The following is a 20,853-nucleotide window of genomic DNA, read 5'->3' on the forward strand; positions in this document are numbered from 1 at the left end:
GGGACAAGAAGGCTCAGCCTGAGAGCAACAGCACAGATCTTGCATTAGACACGGGAGACCACAGCAGAGACTGTGGGTCCCGTTCTTCCCTCAGCAGCGCACAGCACTCATACATACTCCTAAGTACGCAAACCACAAGGCACTGCTCCTCTCCTACCCAAACTCAATGCCAATGGTTTGGTTCTCAAATGGTTTTAGAGTTTTAATTTAAGAATTGCTTTGTCCTTTGTTTTGGTCTCCAGTTGTTTGGGACAGTTTCGGCAATGCCCGAGTGCTTCAGAGATCAGGGAAATACACATCCAGTGACTCATTCTCAGGATAAGCAAGGACATACTGAACTCTCTCAGCAGTACCAGGACAATGCCAGCCAGGTGATGCTATTCACAAGACCAAGATTTTGTTTTAGACCAGCAGTACACAGAGTTTACATTCTAGTCATGTTTCTCATCCCAGAAGGCAAAACATTAAGCAAGGCCAAAGTTTCCTCACAAGTCTCTATCTCAGGGTTTAGCATTACCCATCAACTTGTCCCCCAAAACAGCTTCAGGTGCTTTGTAACTTGATATATACAATATATTTTTATCACCTTGCTGAAAGGATCTAAGAACAGTAACCAGCACATTTTCTTCTTCCTAAGCACAAGCAGCATGCACTAATTACATTGGAAGATTTCAGCACAGTTCTTTCTGATGAGGAAAGTCACTTATGCAGGCTATAACTGCAGAGATGATGAAGGAATGATTATTTTCTGGGTCCCTTCTAATAGTCTCCTATAACCTGTTCCCAAATCAAAGCCAAAGCACAGAGCTTAGGGAACAGGAAAGTTTGTCTTTCCCCCATCTAAAGTACACCACAGCACAGTTTGCTCCTATTTTGAGTCATGCTTTCTGAAGATTTAGGGAAGCAGATAGGAAAGCTGCCTTATCTGTACTGTGCTCTACAGAACAGCGGAGCCAGGCTGTGTTTCTGTTTTCAGAACAGGAAAGAGACTATAATACAAATGAAGATGTTTCTTGGAAAAGATCAATGCTCTTCAGTCTAGTTGTGCCACTGCTTGCTTGAAAACTGCAGGAAGAAAACTCCAAAAATTCACCAAAGCAGTGATGACAGGCAAGTAGGAGCAGCAGGAGGCAGATCACTGTGATCCAGAAGGCTTCAGCTTACATCAAAGCACCTGACTTCATAGGCAACTCACTACCTATAGTTTTGATTCCCAGGAAGCATCAGATATCATCAGTTTAAGCTAGCACAACTGCAAGGTAATGCAGCTAACACAACACAGCACAGCAGTAAATGCTTCCAGTGAGAGATCTACAGTGAGCAGTTTTCTGTAATGCAGAGCAGGCTAGAATCCAGTTTTCCTTCTACAACCACCAAGTGGGACAGAAGACAAGGCCTTAAAGAGCTCCCCCAGCACTGCAGTGGATCAGTATGTTCTGGTAACTGTCACTATTAATCACTATGGCTTACAGAATAGGGAAATAATCCCTAATCCATCTCTATCAAAAGACCATCTTCAAGTCAGGATCTCAGAAGAGTTCAAAGTCTAGTTCTGCCCTAACCTTCCTATGGCATTTCACAGACTAGTTTACAGTCAAAAACGTGACAGCTATTTTTTCCTAAAGCTTTGTCTAGTGAAGCAATAAAACATACCTCTTCAGGTCATGCATTCATATAGAACATAACTAGTCCCAGCCTGGACCTCTGGGTGTCACTGTGAGTGTACTAAGTCTCTATAACAGGTCAGCTAGGCTTCCCCACCTCATTCTTTGAGGGTCTAACAATTCAGAACTACTACTTTTTAAGTTAGCTTCAGCATTTGGGATTGCAGATGTGAAACTGAATTCAGCATGAAGAGACCCCTTTAGTTACAATATTATTTCAAAAGACATCTTTATTATAAAAGGATAAAGAAAATTAGAGTTAAACTTGTTTCTTCCAGAATGTTAGTCACAGCAGTTATTAAAAACAAGGTAAACATGTTTAAGAGTATTTGTATATCAAATAAGTGTTTGCTACTTAGTCAAATACAACAAACATGCTCAGTATCAGTGCAGTACAGGCAGTCAGTAAGCATCAGTCCACCAGAGGCCAAAGAAGTTCCTCATTTTCCGCAATCTGCCACACAACAGCAGAGTGAAGCAAGACCCTAACTGCAGGATTTCAGCCTTGCTCAGCTGTTTCAGGTAAGTATTCCAGCTCTAAGCAGTTGTGGGATTTCTCTAAACATCAGATCAGCTTAGTCACCTCAGATGCTATGCCATGCTACAAAGTTTCACTCCTTAAAGAAAGGCCTACTAAACTGAGTCACTTTAAAGTCAGTTCCTTTCTAATGCTAGAATGTTTTAAGCTTTCAAATAAGTCCTTAGATAAAGTTTTTCGCTACTTTTCTGACAAGAGTTGTTTCAGATATACTTGCTGCCAAGACTTTAACATGGTGGCTGAGAACTGAAGTTTCACCATAGCTATTCACTAGCAGCAGTTCCATGCAAGTAGCAGAACAGCCATTCACCTCCAGACACGAAGGACCACCCACTTTGCTACCCACACTAGAAGTATAAGGATAGTGAGGAAAAAAAAAAAAAAAAAACACACACAGAAAGAGCCACCATAACCTGCATCAAGACATGGGATACAATACTTCCATTACTGTTTAACGCATGACAGATCACCACGTAAACATTAAAAGGTGAAGAGCAGGGGTGGGCAGGGAAAACCCAACATGCTCAGAACTTGTGCATTGATGTGAGCCAAACCCACAATGCACCAGTTTGCATTTTGAAAATGGCTTTTTTTTTTTTTATTTAAGGAAGTGAATAAAGCCACCAAATAAGACACAATTCTCCACTGAACACAAGAGTGGTCCCTTAGCTCTTTTTACACTGCATTCTGGTTTGGGCACAGGTAAAACTGGTAAGGAACACAATCAGTCAGCAAGGATCCTGGTCAGTATTTTGCCTGCAGTACGCTGTTTTCACCCCCTTAAAGGCAAAAATCAGAAGATATATTGATTAAAAAAGAACAATAGTGTTTCATCCAATCTCAGGAAAGACTGACATTGGCTACAAAGTGCTTATTCCAGTTGTTCTCTTATGACAGCACCCTATCAATAAAAAATGATACCATAGCTGAAGCAAGTCACAGGTTCTTCAGAAAGCAAACAAGGAGGCAAGCCACTTGCGTTCTCTTAGCAGTCATCTCTGTACAGAGACCAGATATCAGTTTGCTACAGAACCCAATGAAAGAGAAGGTCTTATCTCAGATCAGATCCACTTCCTGAGCCCAAGTATGCTCACTTAAAGTTAATTCAGTGCAGTTTAAATTCAAGTCACTTAGTATAGCTTGCAAGGTTCAGTAATACTTCTTGGAAACAACTGTCTGCAGCCACACATTCTGTACCTATTAGAAGATGATACTTCAGCTCCTGCTAGAAGAACCCATTCTGTGTATGGCCCTTGTCTTTCTTCCCTTGCAAGATGGCAGACTGCTCACCTGTGGGAGCAAGTCACGCAATATTTTGGCAGCCACCTTCATGCTGCAAGGAAAGAACCAATACCATACAGGCTACTTTTGAAGGGCTGTTTGATATTTCATGAGCTTAAACATTGTACTAGCTCACCACAAGATAAATACCTGTACACGACCTTTAAAACAAGATCTCTGCAGCTAGACATACACACTTGTTACAGCAGTCCAGGTGGGCTGTTGAGGAAAGTCACAAAACAGCATGTAGTGTACAGGACAGATAACTTTCCTTCCAGTTTGAAGAAGCATCATCCTCCAATTAAGCAGGACAAGCTGGCAGTGCTAAAAGCCTGCAGCACTGGCTGGTTTGCTGGTGATCAGTCATCTTGCCTAAGTTCTTCCTCTGTTCCCACCAGTTATTTGGCAGGTTACAGAAGCAATGGAGTTCTTTCCCCAGCTGGCTGCTCTTTCTGAAATATCTCTTTAATCTGCAGCAGCTTGCTATGTATCCTCTCTCTTAAGGGACGGATGTGATGGCTAGGGTCTAAGATATTTGTGCTTCTGCGCTCCTTTTCCCGTTTCCAGATGAGATAAGGGTGTGGTGGGAAGGGCACTTCACTTCTCTCTCGACGAAGCTGCACAGTCACTCCACTGAGGGCCAGCATTATCCACATTGCCAGAATAATAAAGTCTAAAGAAAAGAAAAGAAAAACACTGATTCTGGTAAAGCAGGAACATTACTTCCTGTCAAGTATTCAAGGCAAGACTGGATGGAGCTTTGGGCAACTCGATCTAGTGGAAGGTGTCCCTGCTCATGTTACCAATTAGATGGACTTCAAGGTCCCTCCCACCCCAACCCATTCTATGATTCTGTGATTTGTACTTGGGCACAAACACTTAAGTTTAAATACAGAAGGGAAAGTATTGTCCCTTATCATCCTCACATGCAGGGAGCATCCATGAAAAGGCAAGAACAAAACAGAGTTGAAGCAAGGCTATTCAGTCGTGGCAGTCTCTGACTGCCACTTGAAAACACATCAGTCTGAGCCTGAAAAGCATCTGGAAAAAAAAAAAGAGCATCTGAAAAGTAAGTGCCTTGTCACATGATATCTGCTAGAAGCTTCACATCGGAGTCATAGATTACAGTATCACAGATTATTTTGTGTTGGAAAAGACCTTACAGATAATCTAGTTCCACCCCCCTGCCATGGGTAGGGACACCTTCCATTAGACAATGTTGCTTAAAGTAACATAAAACATGACCTTCAACACTTCCAGGGATGGAGCATCCACACCTTCTCTGGACAACCTGTTCCAGTGCCTTGCCACACTGAGTAAAGAACTTCTTTATGAAGTGTAATCTAAAATCTCCCCCTTTCAGTTTAAAGCCATTACCCCTAGTCCTATCACTACATTCTTTGATGAAGAGTCCCTCCCCAGCTTTCCTGTTATGCCCTCTTTAGGTATTGGAAAGTGACCATAAGGTCTCCCTGAAGCCTTTTCTTCTCCAGACTGAAGAACCCCAACTCAGCCTGTCTTCACAGAAGTGCTCCCACTCCTTGATCATCCTCATGATCCTCCTCAGGACTCTTCTAATAGGTTCATGTCCTCCTTATTATTTGGGGGCCCCAGAGCTGAACTCAGTACTCAAGGAGTGGCCTCACCAGGGCTGAGTACACAGCCAACTCAAACTTGTGTATCAAATTGTGTATCAAATCTCACACCATACTTACGTTCTTTTCATCCATTCCTACCCTCAACACACACTGTTAAAAAAGGAACCAAAAGTGCAGTTCTCAAACAAGCATTTTTTATACTAGTTCTAAAAGTCTAAGAAGAGCACTCACCATTTGTTTGAAAAGGCACATTTGTGTAGGCTCTGCTGAAGTAATCATTGAGGATCCTTCTGAGTAGGTCTAAGGTGATGTAAGCAAGACTTGTGTAGATGTAACAGGCAATAGCTAGGACCACTGAATAAGAACCTATTATTCCACAGGCCAGTAAGTTCAGCTAGAGGGGGAGAAAAAATGCAGCTTTAGGGGACTGATAGCCACCACCTTAATGCAATACTTCCTATCAGTTCTTCCACAAGCAGCTGGCTGCCCACACCTCATTATCCAGCCATCCTATTAAGACAGGAGAGGTAGAGCAATAGAACTGTCAGCAGGTATTAGGTGTAACACTAAAGAAAAAAGAAATCCTTTGCTTATGGACCAGTTAGCACAAGTAACATTGAACAGGAGCTCCCTAGAACTTGTCCCCTGCTATATTAGATCTTTTACACACATCCCACAGTAGTGCACTTTGCATAGTAGTCTGACACCCCTTCCCTCCTCCTTCCAAGGACAGATGACTTACAATTCTTGGACAGCCAACAAAAAGCACTGGAATCATCAAGGCTATAGAAGAAAAGGTCACCCAGAACACAACATCATCCCGGAAGACCCTGTAGTCTCCTGCAAAGACACCATATTCCACAAGTAGCTTACTAGCATTAGCAAAGCATAATCACTTTTTTTCTAAGAGGGTGGGGTATGCTTTTCCCCAAAGTTTCCATGTATTTAGAAATATCTGGAGAACAGCATTAAAGATACATTTAAGCTCAAATGTAAATTCAGATGCATTGTAGCACTCATCCAAAACATGAGCAGAAACAGAGTTCCAGTACAGGTCCTGTACTATAAGCTGGAACAGCAGATCTTGTCCAAACAAGACTTACAGTATATGTTACTCATTTGATGTGAGTGAGAAGTACCAGAGTACTTCTGCCTAGTAAGAAGCCATTTTATTGGCCACATACGTTTATAATCTGTAAGTGTGCATAAATAATCTATAAATGTGTAGGTTTATCTAGGGTCGGGTGCAAGTGCAACCGCCACATCACTCAGCAACAAACTCTTCTGGCTTTAGAAAGTAATTAAGTCACTTGATTAAACGCCACTTTGTTTCCCCCTGCTTTCAAAAGACCTGTCAGTTAAACAGGGGACCAACTGATCCGCAGTCAATTCACTGTTTCACTTAATGAAGAACAACCAGGGACTGCACAGATTACCACAGAAACATAAGCCAGCTCAAACAGACAACTGTAGAAATGAAGAACTGCCCCACCAGCAGATCTTAAGTAGGAAAGCTGGAAAGGAATGCAGTTCTGAGATTTAAAGTCACAGCAAAGAAAGCAGTACAGTTGGTGCTCTCACATCCCTGGGGGAGTTCATCTCAGCAGCCTTGCTTGCTTTCATGTGATTTGTCTGCTGTTCCTCTTAATAAAGAGATTCTGAGAAGCCTGATGATGTCAATTCAACTGTAAATACAAGTTTGACTCCTACAGTATAGTGCTGCCAGAGCCTTGCACTGTGGTGTGGTGAAGAGTAACAGGCAAGAGCTCCTCTTGATCTATGATGCCTCCATGCCTGAAGCCTCCGAGTTAGACTGTAGATTTTCTGTGACGTTCTCTGAATCAGAGAACAAGACAGACAGAAAATGCTTGCCTGGAGCACAGCTGGTGTCAGACTGCTGAAATGCAGGCTGCTTGTGTGGGAAGAATAGGCAGTTTCCTTTTCCCACAAGTACAGATTACCCTAAGTAGTTTCAATTGCAGCACACATGAAAGAAAGCTTCAGAGACATCTCTATTCCTCCCAACATCAGGAAGGCAAAAAAAAAAAATTAAAAAGCACACTAATATAAACCAGAGAACAGCATTTGTTCTGAAGCCTTGCAGTGTCCCTGTAATACAGCAGTGAAGTATCACTCAGTCACTTTGCAGCAGAATATTTCAGTACATACCTAGTGGAGTAAAGAAGACCACTGATGAGAAGAGAAATCCCAGCACCAGTCCGATAAGCAACATACAGAGTAGGACAGAGCCAAATCTCCACCAGCTTGCAACCAGCAAAAGCCCTCCAATAATCCCAGCTACTGCTGTCAAAATAAGACGCACTGGAAAAAAGAGGGGGAATTCTAAATTAAGAACTGTAGCAACACCCTGAAAACTTCAGTTACTGTAATAGCCTATTCAAATAGATTTACTTGCATACTTGATTTTTGTTACCTAATGAAAGCTTTCTGAAACTAGCTCACATTTGTGCTTCATGCATCTCACTCGGGTTCCAATCAGGAGCTGAGGGTATGCTACTGGGAGAGTGCCATAGGACCGTACTGACGGTGTTGCTGCTATGCACAGTAGTACTTTGAGTTCCTAGAGCAGTTATGGTTGCAATAGGTAGTGCACCAGAAAAGCAGTTATGAGGCAGAATGTAATAGAGACACAAGAACCAGTTCTTGCTAGTCTAATAGACAGGATGCAGACCGCTTGATCGATTTTACACATGCAACCTGCATTTGATCTGAAACTGAGGTCCACCCGTTCTGAAAGAAACAAATGTTCTGGGAATTTCTAACATGCCTCCTTCCTGAGGACCGGCATCTCCATTGGATAGACAGGCAAATTTGTCTGTCAGTGTTGCAGCTATGAGCTCCATTTCATTGTCTGAGGTCAAAGACAACAGTTACTCTGTTGCATACTCAATGTTAACCTATTCAAGCTCAGTTCAAGTACCCATGTACCATGCTTTCCTATCCTTCCCACAGCTAGCCAGCTGCAAGCACAACTAAAATTTTACTTAAAGGATCCACAGCAATAATGTTTCAGGAAGAGGATGGGGGGGGTATCCTGATATCTACTCACCATCATAACCAAGGCCAGTTACCCTAGTGATGAATACAAAGGAGAAGAATCCTGTGATTATGAAGCCCATGAAGAATAAGTCTAGAGAAAAGGGAAAGAGATTCAGTATGCTGTCATATCACCCCATAGCAAGCCTATTTCTGTACATCTTCAGACACCTTTGTTTTACAACAGGGAAGGGAAATCTCAGCTCACTAGCTGTTAAGTACAGGAGAAGGGACAGGCAACAGTTGGTTCTGGAAAGGGCTCTCCTCAAGCACAGCAAATAAACATGATTTTTGCATGTTCTCCATCATGCATCCTAGTTCTAGATACCTGTTCTTCAAATTCCAGAAGCTTCTTGTTCTGCACTTACAATCTCTGATCCTGTTAGAGCACAGCAGTGGACCTAACTGACATGTAATCGCTACCAGGTGATTCTTCAGCAATAGCGCTACAGGTCTAAGGTACATCTATGAAATTCCAACCAGATTTATAATGAGAAAAAACTCAGTACCTGTTTTCCAGAATCTGTGTCCAAAAAAGCAAGTGAAGAGGCCAAGAACAGCAAGAACAGTGAAGAATATTTTGGTAGAGAGTTTGCCTACAAGAAGAAAAGGTTATCAGCATTCCTATCTAGTAGTCCCAACAATGAGACTAACAAAGTCAAGTTACCACTGTTGGTAGACTCAGTAATGGTAACTGCTACTCCTTCAGACTCACTACGCGAACAGATCTAGAGCATCTGACCTAAAAGATACCTTAATAAAACCTCCAAAAGAATATTTAACTAGCTCTAGTCTGAGTACTAAGTCAAAAGCTTCCTCCTTATTCAAGGGAATGAAGTTTCTGTAACTATTAGCAAATTACAGCTGCTTAACTATTTGTAGTACCACCATTACAGATTTGAAAAAGCTCTACTCAGCTTTAAAATAAGGACATCCAATCATCTATAGAAGTCAGCACTGCAGGGCTGGTGACCCAGACAGCAGCTATGATCTTTATCTTTTCAGCCTTCACATTTACCTCCCTTTAATACAGTTTTCTGTGCAACAGAAAGGACTGTTAGTACCCCAGTACAGCTCACCTCTGTCTCCTAAGAAGAATTCTTACTGTCATTTACACAATTTAGAACAAGTAGACTACATTTCTCTAATTCAGAAAACTAGGGAAAAGGTTTTTAGCCCTGATAATCTCTTATGGTGTCTTATGACACTAAACTCGATGAGCTACTTGTGTTATAAGACAATTAGGAGGACAAGTCTTACTTTGTAAGCATATTCTATCCATTATTCTTGTCCTTCCCACGATCATAACATCAGCAGAAGCTTTGCTCAAATTCTATTGTCATATGACTTTGTAGAAAGTAGCATGACTTTGTAATCACATTTCTACTGCTGGCATTATTTTCAGGTGACTGTCTCCTTTCGAAATATTTTTATGTTACTGACTCCTGTTAGCACCAATGCAGTTCAGAAGATAAAGCTGGGCCCTAATCCAGCTTGTGTTTTTACCAGCTAGGTTTCCACATGCAGCACCTAAAGCACTACAAAGTGATTTAAAATTATGTATCTAGTTCAAACAGAAAAAGGCATCAAGTTATAAGCCAAACATTAAACCTCCATTAAGTTAAGCTTTCACTTGCTAATAGCTTTCCTTAGATTTATTTTATCATTCTAGAATTTCTCCTCAATCAAGAAGCAGACTCAGTTATAAAGCAACAAAAACATATCCAGGCTATATACCACATAAAAAGCACCATTCAGTGTGCTGGAGCACAATGAGATTGAGATGAGTTGGCAGGGACCTACAAGTCCCAACTTACTGAGAGAAGAGCAGTTATCCACTAGGTCAACAAAACTGCAGGCATACGTGTGCACAGGTATGTATGCAGCAGAAGTATTCCAAAGAGGATCCCATACTATGACATTGTAGATCACACCTTGCCCAGGGAGTGAGGAGAAGTAGACATTGGTCTTATCATCAGTTGTCAATGTAAGCATCTGGAACAAAGAGTATTTTTAGTCACAAATAACTGCCTGTCACTGTGTCTGATGGCACATTGTGTCCATACAGCCAGACAATACTCAGCAGCTCAAGAAAGATGACCAGCAAGAAGCCAGCAGCTCTCCTATTCTGAACAAACATCTTAGCATTATTAATTGAGGCATTAAAGGCTCATAGGATGGACTCCACTTCCTCCAAAAAACAGCAACAATTTCTGACAGCACGTAAGATTCTCCCACCAATGTTTTGTTTCTCCTTATTTGAAGAGAGTCCAATTTTCTCTATCAGTCTTCTTAATCCAGGTCTGTCCTCAGAAGCAGGTAGGTAAGGCTGCCATCCCACTCCCTAGCAAGACCAGACAGGTCATGGTCACTGACATTTTCCCCCTCCATCCATTCCAGTCTCTTTGCCTGGAGTAGGTAAACATGATGCAAGTGTTTGCTGTCATGTTAACTCTTCATGTCACTCCAAACTGGGGTCAGCACCTAGTCCAGTTCCACTACACTGTTTCTTGCATTCCCTGCTCAGTCCTCAGCATCTGCCAGGCATTGTAGGAGACCACAGTGATGTCAGAAGCAGCTCTACTTCTGGATTAAGAGGTACTCAATGGCAATATTGCTATAGGTAAACTAGCCTCAACATCACCGAATGATTACTGTGACTAAAGCAGTATTCAGCAAGTAAGAAGACGCTGCAATAACAACTTACTCGATTAAGAACAGGCTACACGACAAACACTTCACACACCCATCATTAATCTCAACCTAATATCAAAGACCATTGCAAGAGGTCTCAGTCCCATGACATTTCAAGCTGTACTCACTAGCTTCCTCTCCCAGAATAGCCAGTGGCTGCCATTTTGTGTGCAGGTGCTGTATACTTCCTAGCCAGAAATCCCAGATACAAGCAGGAAGCCTCAAGCATCAGCAGCTTGCCTATATCACCACTCAAAAATGAGAGGCACAGGGGAGGAGAAAGTTTAATACAATGTTACTGCTAAGCACCTGGTATGCTGATGCTTCATACTTACTTTAACACCATTAGCTTTGATACTTCGCACCTCAGACATTTTCCGTATGTGGCTCATGAGTACCATCTCAGAAAGGTTGTTCTCTGGTAAGAAGTACTGGTAGACATCATAGCGCAGCCGCCATCTGGAGTTCTGACCAGTCCCTGAATCACAGGCTGGTGGATTTGCTCCTCTACAATTAAAAAAAAAAAAAAAGTCAACTACAAGCCCAGCACAAGCCTCCAGACAGATAATCTCTCCCACAAGATGCAACTTTCAGTTCCTATGTAACCTCCTCCCCCCATCCTTTTTTTCTTCATTTACTTTTTAGATTGCTGGTTGCAGCAAACAAGATTTCCACCAGTAGTTGATGTTCAACCTTTCCAGCAGAATCTTATACTATGATTCTAGTCAAATATAGGATAAGGGAGGTCTGCTGAGTACACTGTAGTCCATATTTTTTGTTTTATTTATTGAAAAACACACATACCTAGCATATCCCAAGTTTGCAGGAGCAAACTTAATGTGTATATCAACCAAGGTATAGTCTAAGTAAATGTTGGGATCCACTTCCAAGTCAAATTCTAGATTGCAGCCTCCAGGTATAGGATCTAGAAAAGAAGAAATAGTTAGCTGTAGTAGTATTTACTTCATCCTTACACAGCTTGAAAAAAAGTGTTAAGACCTCAGCAACACATGCATTTGCAGGCAGGCATATTCTGCTTGCTGAGAATACAAAACTGTCAGATTCTACTCTTGCAGATGATAGAAGTGGTTTCACTGCAATCACTAACATAAGCCCTGATACACAAGCACAGTGTTTTTCTAATCTAAGGCTGAAGTCACAACAAGAACAAACAGTACATCCTATACACAAGTCTCTAATGATCCCAAGCTCTGGTAGCTCACAGTATCTCCATCATACACTTGCACCACGTAAGAATACTACCTCTGAAAAGCCAACACTAACACTTAATTAGCTTGTAGTAGGCAGAGCTGGTATTCTGTCACAAGAAATAAGACCATACCTTTCTCCATATATGGAATGGAGATAGCTGTGCTTAGCACCTGGTTAGCATCCAGTGACCGAAGGTACCATGTACACACACTCTGCTGAGGCCGAAGGATAGAAATCAGTCCTTTGTCTACTCCAGTTCCTGAGCTGTTTGCAGATGGATTCTGGACAGAAATGGATTATATAAGCAAGCAGTTCTTCAGGACTGTATGTCACTATAACTAAACATATTGCACAGTAGCCCCATCCCTGACACAAACCTGTAGAGCATGCACCTCAGTGCCAGCTGCCACAGATAGCTAGAAGGTTAGAGCTGAAAAAAAGAGCAACCTCTGACACCATATATTGCCCAACTCAGTCTCAAACTTTATTGGTTGGACTTTTGAGCCTACCAAAGAGTTAATACCACAAGCAAACAGCAGAGGTTTCTAGCTAGTTAAGCCTAATGCTATACAAACATGCATTGACTAGTAAAGATATAGATGGATTAGAATAACCCTTACAAAAAGCTGTGAGGGCACGAAAGAGCATCCTGGGAGCTGAAGTGCACAAACACCTTGCTATCTCCACCGGGAGGGAGATGATTGTGTAACAGCTGGCTTTTAACACTAGCCATGCCACACAGCTCCCCCAACACCATCCCTTTCAGAACCAAGAGCCTGGAGGAAAGATCTGTCAGCAATAGCAGCACCACTCTCATGGCTGGAGCAACCAGCTGGCCTGCAGTCAAATCTATTTCAGCATGGAAAATGTGCTTTTGTCCAGGACCACCACAGTTATCAGAGGCAACATTGCAAGGAAGCACTTTGGACCTGGCAGGCATTAAGGTCTGGCTCAGTTGCTCCAGAAGCAAGCCAGCCCTAGAAGCAGTACAGCCATATTTACATAGCTCTTGGCCTGGCAAGCCCCATGCATGCAAGCAGGGATTGAAATGGCAGCAGAAAACCCTATGACTGGTAATCAAAGACTGAGTAGGTGTAGCAGTGGTGCCTTTGCCCCGTAATCCTGGGTATTTCAACAGTATAAAGGAGACTGAGCTGGGCAACTTGTGTACCAGGTTATTCATCTTTTAAAGTTTCCCAGCATAGTTCTTGGCACCCAACATATTCTTATTTGGAATACAGTGATGGGAAACAGGATGGCAGCTGTCAGGTCGATACCTAGTACTTTCAACATTGAGCAGAATGTAGTCAAACACAAGTTGCTGGTTTACAGCATCACAGAAGTATTTTAGATTGCACCTGAGTAACGATAGGACAAATAGTGGCTAGTGTATAGCAGTAGGAATGCTTGTGCTGCTGGCTAGAAGTGACAGCCTTCACTTGAGTACCATAGAAGAATTTCTCCATATGCTACCAAACAAGAATTAAATTCAGGAGCAGCAGCTGGGATAACAATACACTAACTGCAGTACCTATCTACAAGCCACATGGACAGACAGATGAACATCCCAAAGTGGTAGATCTTAGCATAACAAGGCTTCTGGGATATATGCTTATCATGAACCCATTTTTAATCAAACACCAATGGACATGGTCAGCAGTCATATGTCAGAAGCACCACTCCCACCAAGAACGAAGCCTTGAAGCTCTGAAAACTTTGCCATCAAGGCTTCTAAAATAGCAATCATGACACATGAGCAAGTAATATTTAAGTTTCAGAAATGCATGTTACTTGCATGGCTATGTAGTACTCACATAGTTTGAATTCTGTATTCCTATGTGTAGGAGAGCTCTTAGTTCTCATTTAGGGAAAGAGCATAGTATTTGATAACAGAAATGACACTCTTACCATACCTTGTCAAAGGATATCACCACGCTGTTTTGCTGTGCATGTACTTGAAAAATAACAACTGTCACATTGCTTGCAATGTTCCTGATTACAGCTTCTACTGGATTGGTCTGGTTAAGTAGCACATTTCTGAATTTTCCCAGGGAGAGCTCAAGAAGACCTGCATTCCAAAAAAAAGAAAAAAGAGGATCTACTTTTTTTGCCCACATGAGAAGCAGTTCTCAAGAACAGCCTGGAAGCTTCCAGTAACCCAATAACATACTAGCTGGGAACAAAGCAAGACGTTTTATACTGCTTGTACTCAGTAAGTTATGGCTGCAGAAGCTCCTGCACACGGAGGTATACCTACAGGGACATGTGCAGGCAGAAGCCTCCAGACAGCCTGGCATTCACCTAAGCACACAGGACTTGACTTCCTGCCAGGAGCTCTGTCCAGCTCCAACAAGACACTGCACTGGCTTCTCACCTGCAGCTAATCAGGGGCAAGCAATAATCACTAAAGTAAATAATATCCTGAGCTCTACTTGCTCTTTTGCAAACCCAGGACAATATGCTTGTATTAGCCAGCCAACTTGCCCAGTTGGACTTCCTGGGCAAATTTCCCAATGATGGGAATTGGGTCAAATCCTACAATAGAATCAAGCCTGCAGTTTAAAGAAGTATACTCACCCACTTCCAGTTCACATGTCATTTGCTCCCATGCTATTCCTAATTATTAGGGCTGTTGTACCCTTATTTATGCATCTAAAGTCTAATGACTTTAGAAGATGCAACCAAGACCATTTCTTCTTAGGATGCACATAGCTCTGTCACCTGCTGCCTTTTTAATTTAAAAAGAGACACATGACCCAGGATATAAGATCCTTTGAGAATCAGCTTTGGCTTGTTGTTCAAGTCCCACAAGAAAGCCTGGCTTCTCCCTGTGCTGTGCTCTTGGGGGACTGGGGATTTCAGAGAAGGGAAGAGAAGCAGCTGTAAAGAAGCCACAAGATTTTCTTTTGTTGAAGAGTGGACAGACTAGATGCATGTGGCAAGCACGATGCCCTTCAGCTTTGCATTCTGATGCTTCATAATAATTCCCCTTCAGGCATGCAGACACAGAAACCCAACTGACCTAAAGCTTATCAAACAGATGCATATTACTTCCACAGCAGAGTTGCCTCTTCCAGCACATGGGTTTATACCATCAAGTTACTCTGTGCTTCTTCTATTCAAGTACAAACAGCACTGTCCCACGATCGCTGTCATGGGTGTCTCAGGTGGTCTCCCTTTCAAAAAAAGGGAAGTCTTCTCATTCAGAACTCTACACTCAGTATTCCATATCCCTTTCCTGTTACTACTCCTTCTCCCCGGACAAGAACTGCATCTCTGGCCAGCTTCTTTGCCTTCTGAAGGCATGTAAACAGAGGTGAGCTCCTACATTTATACATCATCTACTCTTATCACAGCAGTGAGAGAGAAAGAAAATACTTTCATCTTGCTAACTTCAGTGCTTACCTTGCTCCTATGCTCACCCCAAAACTTCGATGATTACCAATAAAACCCTTGCTGAAATATGAATCAGACTAAAGATTTTTTTTTTCTATCCTATCGCCTGCAGTTTATGCTAGGGTAGAGAAGTTTCTACTGCAAGTTCTCAAGCATTAAATACTAATGTAAAATTAGAACTACCAAAAGAAAAGCTTTGAGTATTTTTCAGTTTCTCATGAAGTCCTTTGAGCAGTATTCAGACATCCCCCTCTCCACAATACTTCTTTCCCCCTTAGCTCTTACATTTTACCAGAAATGCAACTAACTGCAAAAGCTAGAGAAGGGCACTTAAAAAGCACCAACTTTCTATGCACTCAAATTTGATGTGAAATTTAGAATACGGGAAAACAACTTTGAACTTCAAGGGCAGTTTCCTGAACTGCAGGAAGTTCACCAAAATGGTCTTTTAAGGAAAAACTGAAACCATATACATCCTCTCTATGCTCTAAAGCAAGGGGGAAAAATAGCTCTGGTCTGCTTAGTTTCTCACCTCCCCTCTGTACTTACACCCAGAGGCCTCCACATATATAAGAGCGGATTTGTCAGCAAGACATGCAGACACTACTTCAACATGATCATGGGACTCTGAATGTCAGAGGCACTCTCTGAAGTTTAATTAGCGTGGCAAATTAAGGCACGGCATTCTACATTTCTTTAGTGCTTGCATAACTTCTCCTAGAACAGCACATTTCATTTTAAACCAAAGTCTGACAGAATAGTATAGACTCAGGATAAAGAACAAGAATGACTACAGACAGCCAAGCTAGTATTTTTCAGCTTGCTTACTACAGGCTCCTTGAACCACACTTCCACCTAGGCTTGAAAGATCACTAAGGAGAGTTCACAAACACTGTGAAGCAGCAGAATCTTTTAAGCAATTTGCTGGAAGAACAGTTGCTACATGGCCACAGACAATACCACCTAAAAGCCTTCCTGCCTTCTCAATTCGAAGAAGTCATTGGTGGTGCTCCTAGGCAGACTCCGTGGGACCTAGACAAAACAACCTACTCACAATTCCCCAGGGCCATCCATCACTGGGCTGCCTGAGCTACATGGGGCTCAGTGGTGGCAGAACAGCTTTGAAGGGCAGAAACCAGAAGCCTCCATGAACATAGTGCTGGCCACAGCACACACGCTTCGGCTCTGTGAACACAGCATGCCAGACAGGGCTACTAAGAAAACACTATCACAGAAATGAGCCAGAAACAAGATCCAGGCATCCCAGCTTTATTTCTTTTTGTTTGTTTTTGTTTTTGCTCCACTTCTTTTAAAACAGTGGAGATCTGGAAACTGCTGGTAAGATGCCAGGCTAAACTCCTCCTCTCTACAAGAGGAGGAAGTCTGAAGGTCGATGCATGTGGTTTTAGATAAGACACAAGAGAGGAATTATTAATATTACAAAAACTATCAACTGAAAACAGATACTTCAAGTCAGTATTATTCAAACTGAGCAAGAACAAAGTTGGAGTACTTAGCATGTGTTATTCAGTGTACCAGTACCACCAATACTAAGACAGGAGCACACACAGAACTGAGAAGCAAAGGTGGACAACAATCTGCTCTGTCACCCCATGTTGCATCATTTCTCCCACTAACTAAATGAGCAAAGCTAGTAAAGACAGCAGAGGAATTTAACCTCTCAGAGCTCTGTAGAGATCACAAGTTATTACTCTAAGAAACAAGGCAGCCAGCTCTGCAGAGGCTTGGCATTTTTTATTCTTTCTCTATGCTTGCTGGAGAAACTGCAGATCAACAGCCAGATCAAATCAATTCCATTCTGTTGAACCATTTCCATGCTGCTGATTCAGTGCCAAGCCCTCAGCTCATTTGGTACTTTAATTGAGCCACCCACCCTCCCAGCTCCAATAGGAAAGTGTCATTCCCCATTGCCAATAAAGAGTTAACCACATGAGGTTCTTGGTGACACCCTACGGCTCAATTCAATTTCCATTAAGGTACTGAAGAAACACCTTTGTTGTCCATGCAGAAACAGCCCTTTACCTGCAGAGCCATGCTCAGTCAGTATACATGTCTCAGACAAAAGTTCCCTGGTCAGAAAATGCCACAAGGTACAAGTGACCAGCTGCCACACTCAAACTGCAGAATAGCTTTATGGGAAACTCTTGTTTTAAAAGGCTGTCTCCGTATAGACTAAACAGCTAGCACAAACTAAGTAGATCCAGATATGCCAGGGGTGAAGGAGCAGACGGAAAGCAATCATTCCATTGCTTCTTGTTTTTGCATGACTATTAGTAGTACTGTAACTTATTTCATATTTCATAAGTTCTATTTCATAAACGTGGGGATCCCAGGAGGAAACATGCGTTCTGTTTAATATACTTCTGCATAAATACTCAGTTTAGATAGCTGCAGCCCATCAGAGCCCCGGAAAAGTAATACCAGCCATCAAAGGCAGATTTTACTTGTCAACACTTTAGAAGTGAAGTGGGATCTTCTAGTATTAGGAGATAGCAGAAGCCATCTCCACAAACCTGGATATCCCAGACTGAACAGCCACAAGACAATTTCAAATCAGTGAACCAATAAGTAGGTGTCCTTGTTTAATGGGCCTAATAACAAGTTTGGGTTTGGTACACAAATTACACAGCTTATTAACTTCTCATGAAGGAGATATTCTTCCTCCCCTTTACCCTCAATTCTGCAAGGTGTATCAAAAAGTTACTTCAAGGCAAAGCAGCTGCTGTCTCACTTTCATTCTGCCTTTGTAAATACTGTTAAGAAAATAAACTAAATTTAAGATCCATCTTCAATCAAGTCTGTGTGAGAAGTTGCTTATCAGCATCTTTTAATAAAGAGATTGAGACCTAAGAATACTGAACCTTTATTCTCAAACCTACCCACCACCACCAAGTACCAAGCTGAAGTTCTCAGAACCTGCAAGAACACTAGGACTAGAGCAGAAAGAATACTTGCGCACTTGGGACTGATTCCAAAGGCTGTCTTGCAGCCTTGCAAAGCATCTCGAGAGTAGATTTCTCCTTCTGGAGAATTAAACTTTGTTCCATGCTAGCTTAGAAGAAAAACTAAGAGGAGGCTTATATCAGCCCTAACATACAAGACTGCTTGCTTATCTCTGAGGAAACTGCTTATTTTTTCCTTTATTTGAACAACAAAAAAAGGATAAGAGATTAATGATAAGGAAGTAAGCGCCTGTTAAATCTTCACAAGATATAATCATTACAGTCCACTTACTTTCAGAGATCTATTATAGTCCCATGCATGCACACAGAGGAATTACAAAAAAAGCCAATGCTTAATAAACTGAGATTCCATCAGCAGGCCAACAAGTCATTTTAGGATCAGAGTTCCAAATATTTGGTGGTTTCGCTCATTTCCTTGATTTTAAGAAGCTAGTGGTTTTCAGCCTGCAATTGGCAAGGTGCTGGGAACCCACAACCTCTTGAGAGCTGTCACAAAAAGAAGCAGTTAACCCTCTTCCCTTTCTGATATGAACTCCTAGTCTAGTGAATGCCACCCTGTTTCCTCAAAAGGCACAGAGCTCTACACCATACAACTCCACACCCCTCAGCCTACACCATACCCTGTAGCAGCAGGACTGTAGGCAGCAGATCCATCAGATTGTTCAAACGATGGCGTCCATAGCTAATAAGGTGCAGGGCTGTTATTGCAGTAAGATGCGTAGCTAATACGGTGCAAGACTGTTAAACAATAATTTAAATTAAAAATAAAAAGTGGGGGGCGTAAAGCACCCTTTTCCCGCAACGAACCGCACTCGACCAGCTCGCTCCCTCCCGCCACGTAATGGCGGCCGCAGCCCTCAGCCTCCCTCCCCAGCCCCGTCTCCAGGCTCACCTGAGGCGCCGGCCTCTCGTAGCGCCTCGGCGAGCCCCAGGAGCAGCAAGACGCAGTGGGGGAGCCGCATGGCGCTGAGGAGAGAAGAGGAGAGGAAGATGAAAAAAGAGGCAGGACGCTGACGATAGAGCTGGGGCGGGCGGAGCCTGCGAGGGAGCGCTGCGCCGCCTCGTAGGCTCTGCCCGGCCCAGGCCGTTCTCGCCTCCCCTCACCCACCTGCCTGAGGTAACGGGGCATAAATGCCCCCAAAACTGCTTTTATCGGCCCCAGCCACCTTCCCCGGCTGTGTGGTGATTTCCACGGCTAAGATTGGTAGTGGTGGTGGTGAGCTTGGGAAGATATCCGCGCTGAGGTGTTATGTAGAGGGGGTGTCAAATTATTATTATTATTTATTTATTTAATGCACTGGTGTTTTGTTTTCACATAGTCTGATAAAGCACAGTACAGACCCTGAGGTTGCTGGTGTGCTTAAGGTGCTTCTGGCTGTGCAGGTGATTCATGGGCTCGTGACGAGATGATAGAAGGCAAATTAAAAGTCTCTTTTTCCACTTTCCATGAGTTTCAAGATGATCCTGCTGCTGTTTCTGCCTTGTTTATAAACTTATATTCTAACGTAGGCTCTGAAAAGCTTTGCAGCTTTTAATTATTTTTCCCTGTTTTGTTGAGTGTGTTTTTCCCAGCTTGCTTTGATCCAGTTTCCAGTTCAGATACAAAAGGAGGCTGCAAGCCTGGCATAAGAACGCAGCGATGAGCGCTGGTCTGCGTTTAAGGCTGCAATCATTTTAGACAAGTGGCTTTTCTTTCTTCTCTACATCTTTGCCTGCTGTGATTGGGATATCCTTTCTCTGACAGGATATCATTGAATCATAGAATCATTAAGGTTGGAAAAGACCTCCGGTATCATCTGGTTCAATCATCACCCTACTACCAATTCCACTCACTAAAACATGTCCCTAAGCACTAGGTCAAACCTTTCCTTAAACACTCCCAGGGACGGTGACTCCACCACCTCCCTGGGCAACCCGTTCCAATGCCTGACTGCTCCTTCTGAGAAGAAATGTCTCCCCATTTCCAACCTGAACCTCCCCTGGCACAACTTGAGGCTATTCCCTCTAGTCCTATGACTAGTTATCTGTGAGAAGAGGCTGACCCCCAGCTCTCCACACCTTCCTTTCAGGTAGCTGTAGAGAGCAATAAGGTCTCAGCGGAGCCTCCTCTTCTGCAGACAACCCCAACTGCCCTAGTTCCCTCAGCCGCTCCTCACAGGACTTATGTTCCAGGCCCTTCACCAGCTTTATATCCGTTCTCTGGACATACTTCAGGGCTTCAATGTCCTTCTTGTACTGAGGGGCCCAAAGCTGAATACAGCACTGGAGATGCAACCTCACCAGAGCTGCAGAGCATAAGGGGATGATCACCTCCCTGGTCCTTGCTGGTTATATATCTAGTTCAGCCAGACAGGGTTCCCACAGTTCAAAGTCTGTGTGATACTAGAAGACCATCAAAATTAGCTTTTTGCTTGGAGCTGCTGTCCTAG

At 42.8% G+C, this 20,853-nt stretch overlaps 1 protein-coding gene across 2 annotated transcripts; it reads right to left on the bottom strand.

Moving 5' to 3' along the window:
- Nucleotides 1-3,565: 3,565 nt before the first annotated feature.
- Nucleotides 3,566-19,865, bottom strand: TM7SF3 (transmembrane 7 superfamily member 3). 2 transcript variants are annotated; one of them, XM_084506584.1, is made up of 13 exons: nt 19,317-19,865; nt 19,045-19,162; nt 13,958-14,112; nt 12,175-12,325; nt 11,637-11,757; nt 11,168-11,339; nt 9,956-10,133; nt 8,648-8,734; nt 8,152-8,232; nt 7,251-7,403; nt 5,824-5,921; nt 5,313-5,475; nt 3,566-4,156 (listed from the first exon to the last, which is right to left on the bottom strand). In XM_084506584.1, the coding sequence occupies exons 1-13, from the start codon at nt 19,551-19,553 to the stop codon at nt 3,894-3,896; spliced, it is 1,977 nt and encodes a 658-aa protein (XP_084362710.1). In that variant the 5' UTR covers nt 19,554-19,865; the 3' UTR covers nt 3,566-3,893. The 2 variants fall into 2 exon arrangements, with proteins under 2 accessions (XP_084362710.1, XP_084362711.1); XM_084506585.1 differs by lacking the exon at nt 19,045-19,162 and having other exon boundaries at nt 19,317-19,496.
- Nucleotides 19,866-20,853: the final 988 nt, after the last annotated feature.

This window comes from Aythya ferina, assembly GCF_964211825.1.
Source record: "Aythya ferina genome assembly, chromosome: 1".
Classification (NCBI taxonomy): Eukaryota; Metazoa; Chordata; class Aves; order Anseriformes; family Anatidae; genus Aythya; species Aythya ferina.

Bases quoted from the DNA above. Each gene is read 5' to 3' on its own strand.
- TM7SF3 (XM_084506584.1), bottom strand. From the start codon at position 19,553: ATGCCCCGTTACCTCAGGCAGGTGGGTGAGGGGAGGCGAGAACGGCCT. The intron at 11,340-11,636 runs GTATGTGTGTTT...TTTTAATTGTAG, and splicing joins GCAAACTTGGGATATGCTAG to AGGAGCAAATCCACCAGCCT. The intron at 7,404-8,151 runs GTGAGTAGATAT...TCTTTTTTCCAG, and splicing joins AACTGGCCTTGGTTATGATG to TGCGTCTTATTTTGACAGCA.